Source organism: Bacillus rossius, chromosome 16 (genome assembly GCF_032445375.1).
Source record: "Bacillus rossius redtenbacheri isolate Brsri chromosome 16, Brsri_v3, whole genome shotgun sequence".
In the NCBI taxonomy this organism is placed as follows: domain Eukaryota; kingdom Metazoa; phylum Arthropoda; class Insecta; order Phasmatodea; family Bacillidae; genus Bacillus; species Bacillus rossius.
In genome coordinates, this window is record NC_086343.1 from 38,310,166 (window position 1) to 38,328,435 (window position 18,270).

At 37.2% G+C, this 18,270-nt stretch overlaps 2 protein-coding genes across 2 annotated transcripts in view; both read left to right on the forward strand.

The window, feature by feature from the left end:
• LOC134539888 (uncharacterized) overlaps positions 1-4,056 on the forward strand; it is a 93,834-nt gene extending 89,778 nt beyond the window's left edge. The window contains exons 3-4 of the mRNA XM_063382237.1: positions 253-472; positions 3,835-4,056. Of these exons, the coding sequence (XP_063238307.1) occupies positions 253-472; positions 3,835-4,056 (442 nt within the window). The remainder of the gene's footprint in view (positions 1-252; positions 473-3,834) is intronic.
• Positions 4,057-6,389: 2,333 nt separating this feature from the next.
• Positions 6,390-18,270, forward strand: part of LOC134539889 (nose resistant to fluoxetine protein 6-like) — a 72,028-nt gene continuing 60,147 nt past the window's right edge. Inside the window, exons 1-3 of the mRNA XM_063382238.1 lie at positions 6,390-6,441; positions 7,673-7,833; positions 10,928-11,096. Of these exons, the coding sequence (XP_063238308.1) occupies positions 6,394-6,441; positions 7,673-7,833; positions 10,928-11,096 (378 nt within the window). The 5' untranslated portion in view covers positions 6,390-6,393. The remainder of the gene's footprint in view (positions 6,442-7,672; positions 7,834-10,927; positions 11,097-18,270) is intronic.

Genomic DNA, 18,270 nt, shown 5'->3' on the forward strand with positions numbered 1-18,270 from the left:
TTAAAAACTAAATTAGGGAGACCCAAATAAATATGAAAAACAGATAGTAATAACAAAAATAGTACTCTCTAATAATGTTCCTCGAACGTCCTTAAACTGTACTGAATTCAAGATCTAAATTCTGTCAAAAACTCAGGTCCTTTCAACCAGTGTCTGGATGTATCCATGGGCGACCTAGAGGGTCTGTTTTGTCTGTGTAGATATCCTTAAATACCACTGCCACATTGCTGAACACGTGTTACTTTGTTGCAGTGCTGACGCCTCAGTCAAGCTACCAGATGGTATAGTGGATGGCAGCGTTAACCACCTGGGTCACTTCGACCAGTGTCTGGATGTATCTGTGAACGACCTCCACGGGCAATATTGTCTGGTGGAGATATCCTTCCAGCCTGTCTCCTACACTCCTACACAGACGGTGGATCCATACACTCTGCAGTTCGACCCACAGATACATGTCTGGGAGAAGCTCAAGGTATGGCTGCCTTCTTTTTGGTAACATAATTTTTGAAGGCATAGTGTAATGCGGGGAAACTCGGGTCATGGGGTGAATCGAGTCTTCAGTTCATTTGGTGCTTCTTAGAGTTAGGAAAATGTACTAAATTTACCCGCAAATGCTGGAGAGTGCTTCTACCTGTCTTAGTATTCGTGTATCGCCACTGTGATAAAACTTGACGTTGTGTCTGGAGGTGCGCACTCGAATGGTGGAAAAAAATTTGCGGACGTAAGTCTGTTACTTAAGTAACGGTGCTTGTGTTTTAATATTTTTTTCTCATAATTTTTTTTCACATAGACATGTATGTGGTATCATCTCTCTCTGCAATTATCCTTTTCCTTATGCTCGGCAGAAATAATAATTTTTTTTTAAGTTTTTATGGTTTGGAGTAACTCAGGTCATTACGGTTGGGGTAAAATGGGTCACTGCACAATGTAGGGAAGCTTGGGTCACTAAAACAATCTTCGGGTTTTGGATAATATTTGGTTAATGTTTAACAATATTTCAGTGTTTGGTTCTATTGAATAATAAAATAAATTTGAAATATTCAAAAGAAAATGTAAAATCTACTGTAATTTGTTATTAGTGTCATTGTTTACCCTAAAACTTTACCATAGAACTCGCAAAGTTAGGTTAAAATGTAGAGAAAAACTAAATCTTCTGGTGAAAGTTTAGGTATGTAAAAATAAAACTAAGTTAGTCTTAAGTATTGAGTTCTTTTGAAAAAAGATTTCAGCTCTTTTTCAGTGAAATTTTTCTAAAATGTTTCATGTTCGTATTATCTCTGCCAGAAAAGGCTGAAAAAGACATATGAAAGATACTTTATCATATTTTCTATCTGAGATTCAAACCAAGTTATCGGGATATTATTAGTATGTGATTGCAATATATCAAACACAATTTAAATGTTATATTATTTTAATAATTTTAAGTAAAATGCCATGAAAAATGTTAGGTTTTGAACTTATTTAATAATTTATCGAAAGGGATATGATTGGTTATTTTTAATTATTATTTTACTACTATAGTAAAAATTACATCAGTCTAATTAATTTTTCCCAAATAAAATGATTTTATACGTTATATTGAACAACAGGAAACATTTTTCATAAACTGTATTGGTGGTTGTATAATTTCATTTAAATGTGCATAGCAAATAGTGACAATGAAAATATAACGTAAAACTAGGATATTGATACTTTTTTCACTCCTATAATGCAAGCTGACCATGCTGACAAGCGTGCGTGAGGTCAGTGGCCGTGCGAGCCGCCAGGCCGCATAGGTACCTGCAAGACGTACCCTTGCCTCCCGCATTCGTAACAATATATTCAAACATTAATCGGTTGTATTTATTTAGTACTGGCTTTTACCCGCGGCTTCGCTCGCATTGAAGCCATTAAATAAGTATCAGAGATCTTTACAATAGAATTGAATCAATAAAATATATTTCTCTGTAAACAAAATAAATAATTTTGAATTTTGAATTTTGACCGTCGATAATACAGTGCAACGGTATTACAGTACTCAGGGTTGGAACTTCATAACTGGAATGCTAGATGGCGTTAAAGTAGCTAGATTTTGAAATTTTTTGACAAACTTTTTTTTATCTTTCGTAAAAATTATTTTTTTCTTCAATAAAAAGTATACTATGTTACTTCTAATACCTCCAAGAAAATGAGTACAAAGTTTCATGATGATCGGTTAAGTAGTTTTCGCGTGAAAGCGTAACAAACAAACTTACATTCACATTTATAATATTAAGTAAGGATTGCCTTTAGTAATTTCGTATTTTATAAAAGTGAACTAAGTGTTTACTCTTTGCTTGCACTTTTTTTCCATCAAATAGTTCCAAAATATTCCCAATAAATTAACAGCACGACAAATTTACGAGGGTTATTTTTTTTTTTCAACCTCCGATCGGCTGTAAAAAAAACGGGAATGAATTGGGAAATTATTTTAATGTCAAAAGAAACGTACATATTTACTCTATTTTTCCACATAATCACCGTGCAGATTGAGGTATTTGTCGTACCGATGCACCAGCTTTCCAAAACCCTCTGCATAAAATGATGCCTCCTGCCTATTCAGCCACGTTTTAACAGTGCTCTGCAGTTCATCATTGGTGTTGAAGCGTCGTCCTCCAAGCCACTTTTTCAACTTGGGGAAAAGGTGATAGTCACTCGGTGCCAAATCCGGACTATAAGGAGGGTGATCAAACACTTCCCATCGAAATATTCCAAGCTTCAACTGAGGTGTGAGTTGGCCGCTCCACGTGGTTGGTGGAAGGGTGTAAACACTACGAGACGTGTCGATTCGTGTACGAGCGATTAGGGTATCGATTAATGGGCATGCCATGGAGAAATGAAACTGTAATCACACTGCAGGGCACTGTTAAAATGTGGTTGAATAGGCAGGAGGCATCATTTTATGCAGAGGGTATTGGAAAGCTGGTGCATCGGTACGACAAATGCCTCAATCTGCACGATGATTATGTGGAAAAATAGAGTAAAGGTGTACGTTTCTTTTGACATTAAAATAATTTCCCAATTCATTCCCTTTTTTATTACAGCCGATCGGAGGTTGAAAAAAAATAACACATGAGTGTCTGGGTATTTGTGGCCACTGATTGTTGCTACCTCTCATATTCATGCAAGTGGCTTCACGCAGACAGACAGGTTGTCACTCTGTAAAATCTCTCCCCTTTTAAAGCAATACCTCCGGAATTTTTTTAGAAAATTTTGCTATAGTGTAAGTCATTGCTGTGTAGGACATGAAATAAGGTAGCAAACTTATATAATGTTTGGAAAAGAAGCGAAAAATTTATATTTTTCTTGGTGGGAAGGTATGTTTTCAACCCAAGATCCATAAGGAATCTTTTGTTGGATCCATTAATAAACTATGCTCGGACAGAAACCCAGGGGTTCCAGAGCAGATATTTTAGTTTCGATATTCAAGGACATAAGCAAAGAATTGCCACCCAAAATGTCAAGTGCATCATTGAAGTAAATAATGTTACGTCTCGTTCAGATGTATTAACATTATTTTCCATGTTTTGTGTCTTCAATATGTACCAATTATTTCAATAGCCAGTTAACGTCCGAGACCAGAGCCCTTGGGAGCCATCTATTTTGTCTAGGCAAAAAATCATCACGATCGAGACATGTAGATATATTAATAGATACAGGGACATACATTTGACATTAAATACAGTTTTGTAGTCTAAAGCATCATGCACCTCCAGGGTATTACGTTTAAGACCTGCTGGGAAAGTTTAATTATTTTTCTCCTCTACCAGAAACGTAAAGATGTCATTTGCTGTACACTGTGTACTTTGTTAACAGAAGTCTAAGGACCGCTCCAAGGTCACCCGCAGCACGCTCCGCCTGGGCCTGTGTATGCCCTCCTCTTGCACCCCCCAGCAGCTGCAGGCGACCTTGGCACACGAGCTACAGCTGCTGGGGCAGAGGGTAGGGCTTATCTTCAAGAGTCAGGTGTCTCCCCAGCTGTGTGCCACTCACCAGGATCCCATGCCCTGGTCGACTGGAGAGATTTTCTTCTGGTAATCGTCATCACATTCTTACATGTGTTTACGTTGCGTAAATACTTTCTTTTCGTTATTTCAATGGTGGCTATTTATGTTATTTAAAGAGAATGTGTTTGTAATAAAATGTAATTGATTAAAACATGAACGTTTATTGCAGTTGCCTAATGTTACTCCTCGTAATAACGGTGGCCATAAGCTCGTGGTATGCTCAAACACATCGGAACAGCTGCATTAGTCCAGGTACGTATTTACTTTTATTGTAAGAGACTGGCAATATTCTTATAGCAAGATAAATGATTATATGTTTGTAAATGTATTTCATTTGGAAATGCATTATGTTCCATGTCCATCAAATTAAATTATGCCATGTCTTAATTTCGTAACTTGACTCGTATTCATTTTTAAACATTCAGCAAAACCATAGCCTACCTAAAAAGAGGTTGAGATTTTTAAATAGAAAAATAGGATATAAATATAGAATTTGTCTCCTTTTTATGCATATGGTTACTTGCATTTATTTCAATGCAAAAAACGTACTTACGTTAAAACGAGTGGTTGAAACTAACATTATTTAAGCACTTATATTACAAAACTGATAGCGCTTTGGTAAAACGTAACCTGGAAAATAAGTGGAGGTATTAATTGTATCCAATTTACCATCATGCATTCAAGTTTTCTTCCCAGCAGTATAAAAAGTTTTTTTCAAACATTCGATCAAATTAAATAATATTTATTTTTAAAGATTTGATCATAATTTAAAAATGTTTATTATTAAAGATTTCATCATAATTGCTTGTATGAGTTCTTGTTTTATGTTTTTGTTATCACACTGTCATAATAACTTGTTGTAGAACATATGGTAAAAGCACTTTGTGACCGTGTCTGGTCACAAGACGTTAAATTAAATTTCCACCACCAAAACATTTAAGGACATGAAGAAGCTTACCTTCTATGTTGACATGTGGGAATAAACTGACCTCTTGTGACGTCACGACTCATAGATAAGCTACGGCTGTGTGCGGCAGAAGACAGTGCACTTTCAACAAAATACCATAGACAAAGTGGAGACTTCATTCCTACACAACATCGAATTCAGTGTTATCAACTCCGAATTTAGCAAGAAGAAGAATAAATCCCGGAAATTGGTTGTTTATCGATTATGTGAACTGGTATGAAGATCTTTCTAGAACATTCGAAAATTATCTCTATTAATCCCGAGAGATAAGAGGGGCAATAGGAGGGAAGGGGGGGTGAGAAATGGGTATATAAGCCCGGGATTTTGATCAGTTAGGCATGGAGCAGCAGGACCATCACCAACATCATCATGAGGCATTAGAGAGAGAGAGAGAGATTGACAGAAGGCAAGGTGTTTTGGAGTGCTAAGTATGGGTGTTGTAATTATTTGTTATGATATGGCCAGTAGAGTTTAAAGTTTTGATAATGATGAAAGCAACTGTGAGTAGTAACCATTGGACTCGTGTTTTGTGCGAATATGATGCACCTGTTTAAGCTTAGTGTTGCTTTAGGTGTTCATAATGTGGATTGGCACTTGGTAAATTTTGTTGCACCTCCTGTGCATTTTGCTGTTGTTGGCGGCCATATTGCTTTCAATAATTAATTGATTTTTAGCTCTCCAAAGACCTTTTCCTTGCGAGTTAATTAATGGTTTTGTTTATTTTTGGTTTAAAGTCATTAAGCATTTAAATGTACCTTGTAATAAATTTTTGGCTCTTCTAGCCTAGAGTATTGAAACCAAAGAAAAGTATTAAAGTTAGGAATATTTATTGTGTATAAATTATAAAATATTTGTTATTTATGAGATCTAACTATTCTTGTATTATTTATGAGATATATCTAGTCAATTATAAAACATTTGTGATACATTTATGAGATCTAACTATTTTTGTACTATTTGTGGGATATTAAGATTAACAATAAACTTTGAAAATATATTTGATGTGTTCGGTCAATGTTTTTGCCACCTTACATTTTTCAGCATAGGTTTTGATGTTCGCTTTGATTTTGAATTTTAATATGCAGGTTAGGCCCCATCTGGGCTAGTTTTTACCTTGTGGGAAGTAACAGGGATTTTGTGCTTGCAGTGGGAGTTGGGACTCTGATGGGGCCCGGCCTCAACTTAATAATAAGTAACTAATTATATCCCCGTATACGACTATGACTAGCTTCCTGACAGTCATGTATTTCGTCAGCTGTTTTTCAGGTGTTGCTGCATTTCTCCATCCAGAGCAGTTATAAGGATTTTCTAAATGTTGATTATCATCATCCTGGATTTGACTTCATGGACATCTGCAGGGTTCTTTTCATTTTGTGTATTACATTCGGTCACAGGATGATAATGCTAAGCGGTTCTCTGCCCATAACAGACGCCAATCAACACGAACATGTAAGTTACAAATATATATTTTTACCTTATTCACAATGAATAAAATTTTCAATTCATAGTTTGTAATTACCTTTCAAATCATTTGACCTCATCTTATATTTAATGGTAGCTTTATTAACAGAAAGGAAAGTTATTTCTTTGCGCAAGGCAAAATAGACTAGTAGGCATGCAATGCCCGAATTTCAATGTTAGTTAGACCACATGGTCCCAAAATATGTTAGAGAATGCATGTCAGATGTAAATAGCAAGCAAACCTAGGAGACAAAACGCACTACCGCTAACCAGTTAGCTCGCGCAGGAAATGATCGCAGCAATATCAACGGCATACAAGCATAGCTATAAATTTTGTGGCTCCAAAGCCTATGGCAAACATCCCACATGACATATTAGTCTGAAACCAGAATGTCAAAAGTACGGTGCCGAAAACGATTTTAGAAAATAATAATTTACAACATAAACACGCTTATGTCATCACTCACCAAGCTCAGTTTAACTCTTTGCCTGGTTGCGGTCTGTCAGAATATGAACGAGAGAACTTAATTACTCTAATGAACACAACAAATTTATAAGCAAACGGTGTTGATACGAAGGCAATTTTTTTTTAAATATCATGTTTATAAACATATGCAACTTTATTTTATCTGAAACCAAAACGGTCACTAATAGTTTTGCAAAATTCGGAGTGGATTACGTATTCTACGATGGTCTTCAGGAATTTCTGAGTCCCGAGTCTCCAGTTCTTATCCCAAAACATACCAAAACCATGAAGCCTTATTTTCGTTGCTGAAAGTATTACTAAAATATAGAAAAGAAGATTTAAGTTTCTGAACAAATGTTTGTCAAAAAAATTCTTTATTCAGCCAGCCCTAAAAAAATAACAAATATTTAGTTAAAAATGTAATAAGTGATTATTTTAAGAGGATATTAATAGAAGGCCTTATTATAAAAATAAAATGTAGAAAAATTGAAATAAACTTAAATTATCCTTCCAATAATTTTAACAACATTTTATTTCTTAAACATTGCAATATGTTATTAAAATTACATTTAGATTAATTTATTGAGTACAAATTGTTTCACATTGTTATTAATTTTTTTAAACCTAAAAATAGTTTTTCATGTAAAATGTTAACTCTACGACTGCCATAGGACATAAATCACCACATATAGAAAACATTAATACCATACAACCACTTGGCTAATAAAATAAATATCATGTCTTGTGTTCCAGATGTTCCGAGGTTTCGAGAAATCTATAATAATGGGTGGTGCTCTATTAGTTGATTTCTTCTTCTTAGCAAGTGGGACACTCCTTTCATATCTCTTGCTAAGTGATTTAAAGAAATACAAGTCTGTGAACCTGTTAAGAAAAGTGATCATTCGCTTCCTAAGGTGAAAATATATTAACTAGATATAAACCAGGTTAAGTACTTAATAATGGTTTGATATTTATAATTGTTACAAACAGTATGTGTCGAATAAAACTGAAATTGGCACTGCAACAATATAAGCCAAACAATAACACATCCCTGAAAAGTAATACTGCTCCGGAATTTCAATTGGGTAATTTGGCCAGTTGCCTTATCTGTGTTAACCACACAAAAAGTTACCAATATATTAATCCAACCAAAATATTATATAATCCCAATACAATCGTTTTGTATAATATTAAACTTTTTCGCACATAAAAACCTGATAATTGTTGTTTTAATTTTCGATTAATTTTCATAGTGATGTTAATTAATTAAAATAATATATCAAGAATTCATTTAACCTTTCACATTATTTTACAAACGGCAAAAAAAGTTGAATATAAAACTATAGCAGATAATACCATGCTTTTAGAGAGACAATCATTTCAAAATTTTACTTAGTCATAACATATATTAATTGTAATAGATATTAATTAAGAATAGATTAGTTGACTCATGAATATTGGTACTTATCAGGCAAGACTACTCAGCCGAAGCATTACTAAGTTTTTCTCCCTCCACCAACGTAACTTTTTTTATGACCAGAGTATGCTTGAATGAATTAAATTTCATTTCAAATATGCATTACTTTTTTCTAAGAGAACTTTTATAGATTGATATATTATAGAGTATGAGAGGTGGAAAAGCATTCCAAAAAGAAACGTTTTAAAACAGGAAGTGGCTAACAGATAGTTAACTAAAATATTTATTATTTACTATTTTAAAGTGCCAGCCAAACAGTGTGTTTGAGTGAGTTACGTGTGGGAAAGTTTTGTGCATGACTATAACCGAAGTATTTTCAGAGACACGGTTAAACATAGTAATTGCTGGCAATTAATTTTTTTTAGAATTATTAGCATAATATTTGACAACACTTCGTCTTAAGCTAGCCCAATTAAAGGGCTGCTCCAATGATACTTGGTACGATTAAGTTATTAATTTGTGAATTAAAAATTATTCAAATTTTTTTTGCTAAGTGTATTTTTGAAAATGCTTACTGCGTACTAAATTACTCTGCTTCAATACGAATGAAAAATGTCGATGCTATATGTGACGTTTATAGTCACTGAAGCGAATAATGATCAGACGATTAGGTCATTATGCGCCATTTGCTCGGATAACTGAATGTTTAAAGTATGAACATAACGAAAATTTAAGAAGTAACCGTCCTTTTTAAAGGAAAACTGGACTTCTACCATGGTGTCTGTAAAATGGTTTCTTTGGCCTCCGTAGTCTACCAATTTTCCCAGCAAATAATCGCTTCATTGCCAGAAAAGTAAGATGGAACTGAATTTCGGATGCCTTGTATACCATTAGTGCACTAGTTCACAAGCTTACTAAGTGCCCTGCAGACAATCGTTTAAAATTAAAAAGCACTATAGAATATTTAAATAAAACTCTTTACCGAAATGGTTTGTTTTCCGTATCAGCTATACAAATACTTCCAAGCCTTACGTCATCACTAGGGACACATGTATTTCGCGAATACATTTCGTGTCAAGGTATTTCACAAAATACTGTAGCTTTTTCTAAGAGTCATGGCAAATTGTGAGGGTGCAGCAGTACGGAGACCACATTCTCATTGGCCCCGTCAAGAGCGGGACGACACCTCTCACCGACCTCAGCCAATAACCACAGGAGAAAAGCTACAGTATTTTGTGAAATACCTTGACACGATATGTATTCGCGAAATACAGGTGTCCCTAGTTATCACATAACGCGGATCACGTTAATCCCAGGCCACACACCGACCCCATTCCTAGGATTCCCCAAATTATATTACTCTCATTGGCTGAATGAGCGCATGATTTACATATGAGGATTAAGCAACAGGCAATATTTTATGAGATGTAATTTTTACGTAACAGCATATTTTTTCACTTTGTTAAAGCAATTTTTAAAATCATGTTCACATTATATTCACTTCACAGCCAGAGATCTAATTTTGATTAGCAAAAATTCTTTTAAGGATCAATACGTATATAGGTGCACACATTTTTTTTTTATCCTAACATCAGTTGGATGGTGAATTCATAAAGATGGCCTCACAAACAACTCTTAGCGGGGATATCAGAAAAGGAATGGGCCAAGTTCTATAGTAAGGCATCTTCGCAGTATTTGCGTGGAGTGACTTCGGGAAAGCACGAGGAAACCAAGATAGCAGGTATTCGAACCCAGCTGCAGTGTCTCACCACTTCACCGCATCTTTTCATGAACAGAGGTGTGAACAGTGGTCAAGTAACGAGACCTAGTTGTATAAACGAGAGTCAATCATATAAAACAGATAATATTTACATACATTTATTGAAGATTTATGAAAAATACCAATGAAATGCCTTATTTTTCTGCATAGTTTCCTTTAAGCGAAATACGATTTTTCCAACGGATAGGAAGATTTTGATATCTTAATGGAAAAAAAATTGAAACTTTTGTCCCAAAAGGCACGTACTGTTCAACCGCAGCGTCGTCTTCAAATATTTTACCTCCTTATGCCTCCTTCATTGGACTATCCCCAAGCTCACACATTGCTTGAATATTGTCTTCATTGACGCTGGTCACCAGACACCGTTTATGTCTTTGGTATTACACTTAATCAAGATGATTTCGAAACTTCAGAGCCCAATAGAACACTTGGGTTTTTCTCAAAGTATAATCACGAACTGTGATTGGAGACTCTTAAAATATTACTCGATTTTATGCCTTCGTCGAATAATAACGTGTAGCGCCACTGACGCTGGAATGTTTTGTTCACACATAGCGATACTGAAATGACAGACTTGAGTAAGAGGGCCGTGCGAATGCCTATCCCCTCTACATTCACCCTCCACCCATTCCCCGGCGCGCTGAGTCGCTCACGTCACTACTTGAGTCAGATTAACTAAAGTCTGGTTTATATTTGAATGACTCTCACATATCGGCATTTGGCAATTGATCGCAAGTACCTTTTCGGTTCAGATTCTATTACTAGATGATGTCTTCCAGCTGCTCACGTTTAACCTTGGTTCTCTGCCCAGACTCACGCCAACCTACATGGTGGTGGTGTTCTTCCACGCTACAGTGTTCCACCGCCTGGGGTCCGGCCCACTGTGGGAGAGTGTGGTTGGTCGGGAGAGAGACCGCTGCCAGGCCAACTGGTGGACCAACTTGCTCTACATCAACAACTATGTCAACGCTGACCGCATGGTGGGTGATAATTTTTTTTTGTCACCGGACAACTTTCATTAGCATGTAAATTTATGCCGTTTCTTTGTGCAGAGTTCAGAAGAACACACATTTTATTAGATGAGTACTAACTACATTTAGTTACAAAATGTTCTTTGTTATGTTTAATTGCTTTTGAAACTGAAGACTAGTCGACTCAGGATTATCTAAAGGGTTCATAATTTTTTTATAAAATTATTTCAATACTTTTTCTAGACAGGTTGACGAAATTTTATGGCACAAGTAAACACTAATTCTTATAAAATATCATTTTTTTCTTGTGATGCTTCATATTTACAATATATTTATATTTATTATAAAAACACCAAAGTTTGGCTTAGTCATTAGATAAGTATATATTGTATGACCGGCGACATGATACAGGGCCCGAATTGTTGATTGTCTACCGCCATCGTGGATTGCGACATCACGGCGGCCACCTAAGATGTTGATGTAATGGATGCAGTTTCCGTTAAGGTCTGCCATATTGAATTTTTACGTCAATGCAGCCGTCTGGGATGACGACCTTAACCTCGTCACAGAATTATATTTCGCCATTTTGAAATAGAATGCTCCCCTCGAAAACATTGCAATTAACATAACGGCCGCCATTTTGAAAATTATGAAATCATCATTGCCACTTCCGTTACGGCCGCCATTTCGAACTTAAGTTATTATTATCCGATTATAACTGGAAAAATTATTAAAATTAAAAAGTGAATTAATAAAGTTTCAGTAAAAATGTCCACCATTTAGATATTGGTCTGCTATATTGGTAATACAAAATTTTTAATTTATAAATTTAAAAAAAAAAATCATAAAAAATTACATAATCAAAATTAAATAATACAATTTTATAAAACGGTACTAGGTTCGGACCTAGCAAAGATAAATATGGCGACTATTCCTTCCTCCACGGAAACCAACAGAAGACGGACCTCCTACCACTAATTCCAAGGCTGATATTACATCAGCCATTAAGATATCTTAGCGGTAATCTTGTTTTATTGTTGTTTCAGACTGCGATATTATATCTGACATGGTATTTCATCAGATAGAGGTAGCTGCCAAGATATTATTTAATTTTTACCCGATATAGTGCAGTAGTATTTATTGCCTTGATATCTGCAATCATGTCGACTGTCATGGGTTACATTTGAAATTATTTTATTTTTTCATATAAATTAATAGAAATTCCTAAAACAGAGAAATAATGGTTGACTATCTATTCGTGTCCACATTTCGATCCTTGATCAAAAATAAAATGGAAATCTAAAGTATTAAATATTATTTCAATTAAAATAACCATAAAAGTGACAGCATGAAATAAAAATAAACTGCAAACCAAAAGTTTTATTAAATAATTTCTACTCTACAGCAAGAACCGAAACAAAAAATATTTCAAAATATTCCTCGATTTCTACAGTCTTCTTAGAGTGTGAAGCGAGTCCTTTGCATACATTGGCATGTAATTTCAGGGCATCTACACATGACAATTGATTACCACATACATCACACAGCACACAGTTCCCGGTTTCTTTAAAAGGACAGTGATATATTGCATTATGTCTCGCACTGAACATGTGCACAAATGTCCTGCCACAGAAAATAAATTTTGGTCCCGTAAATGCACAAGTCCATCACAATTCCCGATCGATCTTTTTAATCTTCTGCAACGAATAAACTGGCTACAACGTCTGATGCACTGAAATCAAATGCATTAAGGGATATTATTTAAAACGTAAATTATGTAATAAATAATGATCACATTTTTGATATTGTTACAGTACGTACAGTCAGGTGATAGAACACCTTCAGGTTTGCTTCTTGATTATTAATTTCCCTGCTGATAAAGAAACTACACATATTAAAGTCTCATCTAGTGCAGTCGGTGACAATGGTACACATTCTATGGAGATCTTCGGAGTTGACTGCGTTGTTTCCACCGGAATATCAGCAGCTGTTGACATCGGGATCGGCGTTGCCTTTCGACCTTGCTGCAGTTCGGGTGCACATTGTTGTAGGTGATAGGTCAGACTGGGCTGAAGAACCAAAAATTGCTGATGGTACAGATGAGTAATATGTATTGGCCGGTCCTGCACCTGGCTTCTGGCTGTGGAGCCGGAGCCGAGCCACATCTCTGATTGTGACGTCACGGCGGCCATCTTGGATGAGCGTAATGGGACATAGCGTAACGGGACAAGTAGATCACGGCGGCCATCTTGGATTACCTTGACCTTTGACCTTGACTTTGACCCCGGTGGCCATTTATGATTCGCCATCTTGGATGACGTCATATTGTTTTCTCGAACATTCCGCCATTTTATTTTCAAACATTTTGAATTATGTCGTCACCGTTACAATTTCCATTACGCCCGCCATCATTAACTTTTTTATTATCCGATTTTAATGAAAAAAAATTTAAAATTTATAAAAAAATTCAATCAATAAAATTTTAATAAAAAAATAAAAAAAACAATCATTTACGACACGGAGCTCGGAGTCCTCGGTTCGAACCCGACGAGTGTAAAAAAATTAAAAATGGCGACTCATCCTTCCCTCATGGTGGCTGCAGGCAGACTGACCACCACCACTTTTTACCACGCTTATATATAATCAGGAGTATGACGTCATGTCCGCCATCTTTAAAATCCGTAATTTTTATGTGAGAAAATCAGGGAAAAATTTAAAAATCATTTCAAAAATAAAATAATCCAATTAAATAATAAAATCTTTAAAACCACCGTTGCACTTTTATTTACGGCAGCCATCTTGAAAATCTGTTTTTTCAATGCTAGAAATTCGAGAAAAATTCCAAAATTCATCAAAAAATTCGCTCATCATGAAAATCATTGATTCGAAACTTGGTTCGATCCTTGGCCTATACAAAACAACTTTAATTTAAATAATACCACAAAAGTGACAGTTTTGAGAAAATTAAAAAACACCACAAGTACTTTTAAAAATCTTTATTGCATAAATTCTAACCTACGACAAGTACAAACAAAACACAGACAAAGTAATAAAGTCTTGTGGATTTCTCGATGTCTGCATCTGCCACCCACGAATTAAAGCGAGCTGGACAGCCCCACCACTTGACATAGGACCGTCCATTTCTTCGTTTAATAATCTTCTCTACCAAGTACTTAACGGGATACAACGTAGGCTGAATCTCTTCGGCATAGAAGCCACCACGGATAGGTTTGTGGTCCAAATCTTCGAGGTAGTAGGTCCTAGGCTCTGATTAACGAACATGTGTCACACGGAAAAGTTTGGGACTCCAGTTCGCAGTGAAACCTTTCTCGAAGATACCTTTCTGCTTGGAGATTCGGACAATGTCACCGACGTTAGCTTTAAGCTTTCGTGGATCTTTCTTCTTTGAGTTAGAAAACACTGTTCGAAGTAGGTGATTGTCCTTTACGTCCTTTGGCTTAACTTTCGTGGTATAATGCACTGTGAAATTATAATCGCTTATTAGTTTCAGCAATATGTCAAGCCACTTGTAATTTCCATTAGCCATGAACCGTCGCCACATCTTGGAACGCAAAGTTCTGTTAAACCTTTCGACCACGGAGGTTGCATTGTGCGATGGTACACGTCCATCACGCAAAATACTGTCCATGGCCTTGACTACTTCAGTTGCAGTCTTTGATTTTACAGGTATAGCCCAAGCGAACTTGCTATAAAAATCGATGACTGTCAACATGTACTTGAAACCTTTATTCAATCGGGAATATGGTATCATCTCAACAAGGTCCGCCTGGAATAAATCATCAATTCCGCGAACTATGACTCTGCGACGAAGGTATTTCCGTCTAGCAGGAGCATGAAGTTCGCGAGCGATTCCGGTTCGACTCATTGTATGTAGCCGGCTTCCCTCAGTTCTTCAAGTATGGAGACTATTTCGTTGATGTGTGAATAGTTTCCTACACTAAGGCGATCAACTAATTCATTGGGGTCGTCCCAATATACATAGTCAAATATCTGACCACTTTCTAGCTTTTTTAAACCTTCTCCATGTATTGTTAGTTCACTGAAGAGATAAGCGAGAATGTCGATTTTTTCATGATCTTCGTCTTTATATACACCACTATTTGGATCGTTATCGCGAAAATGTGCATTGGTTAGCTCTAGCAGTTTTTTGGACTCTTGTAATTCTTTGTGATAATATCCTTTAGGCTCCCTGCGAAACAGCAATTTGTACAGACCCGGAGTCCCGCGCATTTTGAACTCTTCTACGCGAACGGTATTTCCTGGTAGAAAGTCTATTTCTTTAGCACCGAGGAACCACTTATTATGTTTTCTGTACACTCCGTAGGTCGTGTCATTATTCCGACTCGTAAAAGATATCAGGTATGGCCGGACCATTGAATTAACTTGGTGTTTCTTTTTCGGTTTTTTTTTCTTGTGCATGGACTCTGTACTCGTTAAGTCCTCTTCTTCTCGATCTGGTTCATACTTTCTCTTCTTTACAGTTGGTATTTCATCTTCAACTTCTGTCTTCATAATTATGGCTGGTTCTTCCTAATTTTTAAGTTCGTTGATGCGAGTAGTGATCGGCTTAAATATCTCTTCATTTTCCATCTCAAGTGCAAGTCTGGTTCGTCTAGCAAGTAGACATTTGGAAATATCTACTTGCTAGATATAATACGAACAGACTGTATAGCTCGATGAAGGTCAAAGGCCAGGTCCGACACTGTACTGGCTGAAAACATGTTGCAAGACCTCCTTTATACTTTATTATTCATTCGCAGAAACTTCTTTCTTGTGTGTGGCAAAATCTGTATTAGTTGCCAAGTGCGATAGTGATGCTTTCAGACTACTTTGTAAAGTCCTCATTTCGTCACGTCTTAGTGCATTCAATACTTCGATCATATCGAGAATTCGTGAATCCGAGGCTTCCACGCGCTGATTGATGGCAACGAGATACTCTATTATTTCGTCTTTTGCGCGTTTTATTTCTTGGCCGAGTAGCGAAATGTATTTACGTATTTCAGCATCGTAGTTCACGGCGCATAGCTGGGTGCTTGGAGCTCGACTGCAACGACCAAATTTCGTAATTCTATGACTCATGTTTGACGATTAACTGATCGAAACCTCGTCTGTACATGCCCTTATATAGCGGCCAGTCCTTTACCATGGCTATGAATCAGTGTTCGCCTTTCCAACACAAGGTTCACATGTCTTTAAATTCCTGAAACGACATGTCAGTGTTTACGTGGTCGTCGTAGGCGTGTCGTAAATAAAGTTCGTCCATGCGAAAAAGCACTATAACATTCGCATTATCTCGTAGGAGATGTTTTGGAATACGACTGTACGTCTGACACAGGTATACGCAGTCTACCTTTGCGTGTCTGCCCATGGAAAAGTACTCTTGTATAATGCCTTGCTTCTCGCACATTACATCGTCGAAAACAAACACGGAATTGGCTTTGGTTTCGCTTGGAGGTACCACATCGGTATTTTCGCTAAACGTAAAATACTCCAGTCCTTCCACCAAGCGTAGAACAGTGGCCAAGCGCTGGTACTTTGGCTGTTGCAACGACTTGGAATACAAGTAAACGTTCTCGAACCGAAGACCGTTTGGCTCCTCTAATAAACTCAGTAGAACGCACGTTTTGCCACAATTTGACGGTCCCGCCATTATGCATCGTACAGAAGATGGCAACAGTAATCCATGTCGTGATTCACGACCGCTAGTTTCATTGTCTTGCGTAATGCGCACGGGCGAAAAAACATCTTGCTTGACGACTTATATACTTTCTGGTCAGTTGCGCGCAATGATTTGAAGAGGTAAGAACAAAAATCACATCGGTGCAGGACTCGTAAACTCGCTGATAAATAATCTGCCATTCGAGCTACACATTCCCGGCTACAGATTCTGCGGCCCCGGCACTAAACTAGCGAAAAGGGTAGCTCGCGGTGACGTGGACATTAATACTCTCGACGAAAAGTGAGAGCAGCACGATATTGCCTACTCGCTCAGCAAGGATCTGGAATCCAGGCACCGGGCCGACGAGATATTGACACAGGAAGCCGAAGAAATATGTGAATCTCCGGACGCGGGTCTAGGAGAGAAAGTCACGGCCAGGGGTGTATCTAAAATCATGAAGGCAAAGACCAAATTAGGACTGGGTTCTCGTAAACCCAGAATTCGCAAGACCAAACGCAAGACTGGAGCAGGTGTACAAAAAGCCAAGCAAAAATTACAGGTTCTCGACAAGAAGATTAAAGGAGGATTTCTTCCTTTGCTTTTGCCTGCATTGGGTGCTCTCGGCGGCATCATCGGTGCAACGAGTGGTATAGTGCGGGCAGTCATCACTTCGAAGAATGAGCGCAAGCAGTTTAAAGAAGCACAGCGACATAATGCAAGCATGGAAGCCATTGCCATGGGTAAAAAAACGGCGCAGGACTGTACTCACAAATCAGGTCGAAGCATTAATAAGAAACGAAAATCCTAAGTTCTCTGCCGAAACGTCCGCTCACCAACGTAGATTTAATCAAGTACGCACGCAAACTGAAAATACCAAATTTCCGTGGCGTGTTTATGCGAGACACTTTGCCCAGCAAAACCAAAAACCAACGAACGTGCCATAATTAATTTAGACACGTCGTCAGGTCGCGGCACGCACTGGGTGGCGTACATAAAGTCTGGAAAAATGGCCGAGTACTACGATAGTTTCGGTAATTTGAGACAACGCCTGAACTTAGGCGGTACCTGTGCCGGACCACTACATTGTTATACAATTACGAAACGGAACAGAAGCCTAATCAAACAAACTACGGACACTTGTGTCTTCGCTTTTTAAATAAAAAAATTAAGCTGACAAAAACAATTGCTACTTAAAGGTTTTGCAGTGATGATATATTATTAGTCATGTCGATAACACTTACCTTGACAGGTCACGCATCTGAGCTGCGGCCGGTTAATTTCCCGCCTCTGGATTTAGACGGAGAATGGTGTATCGGACTCGTAGATTTTCAAACGTATATTGCCATACCGAATATCGATGAAGAAAATTGCAAAATCTGCTTCCTGGAAAACGATGGGACCGCTCATGAAATACAATTACCTGTAGGCTCTTACGAAATTGACGACACTGCAAATTACATCAGGGATATGTTACCACAGGATGTAGACGTTCAACTGCGTAGA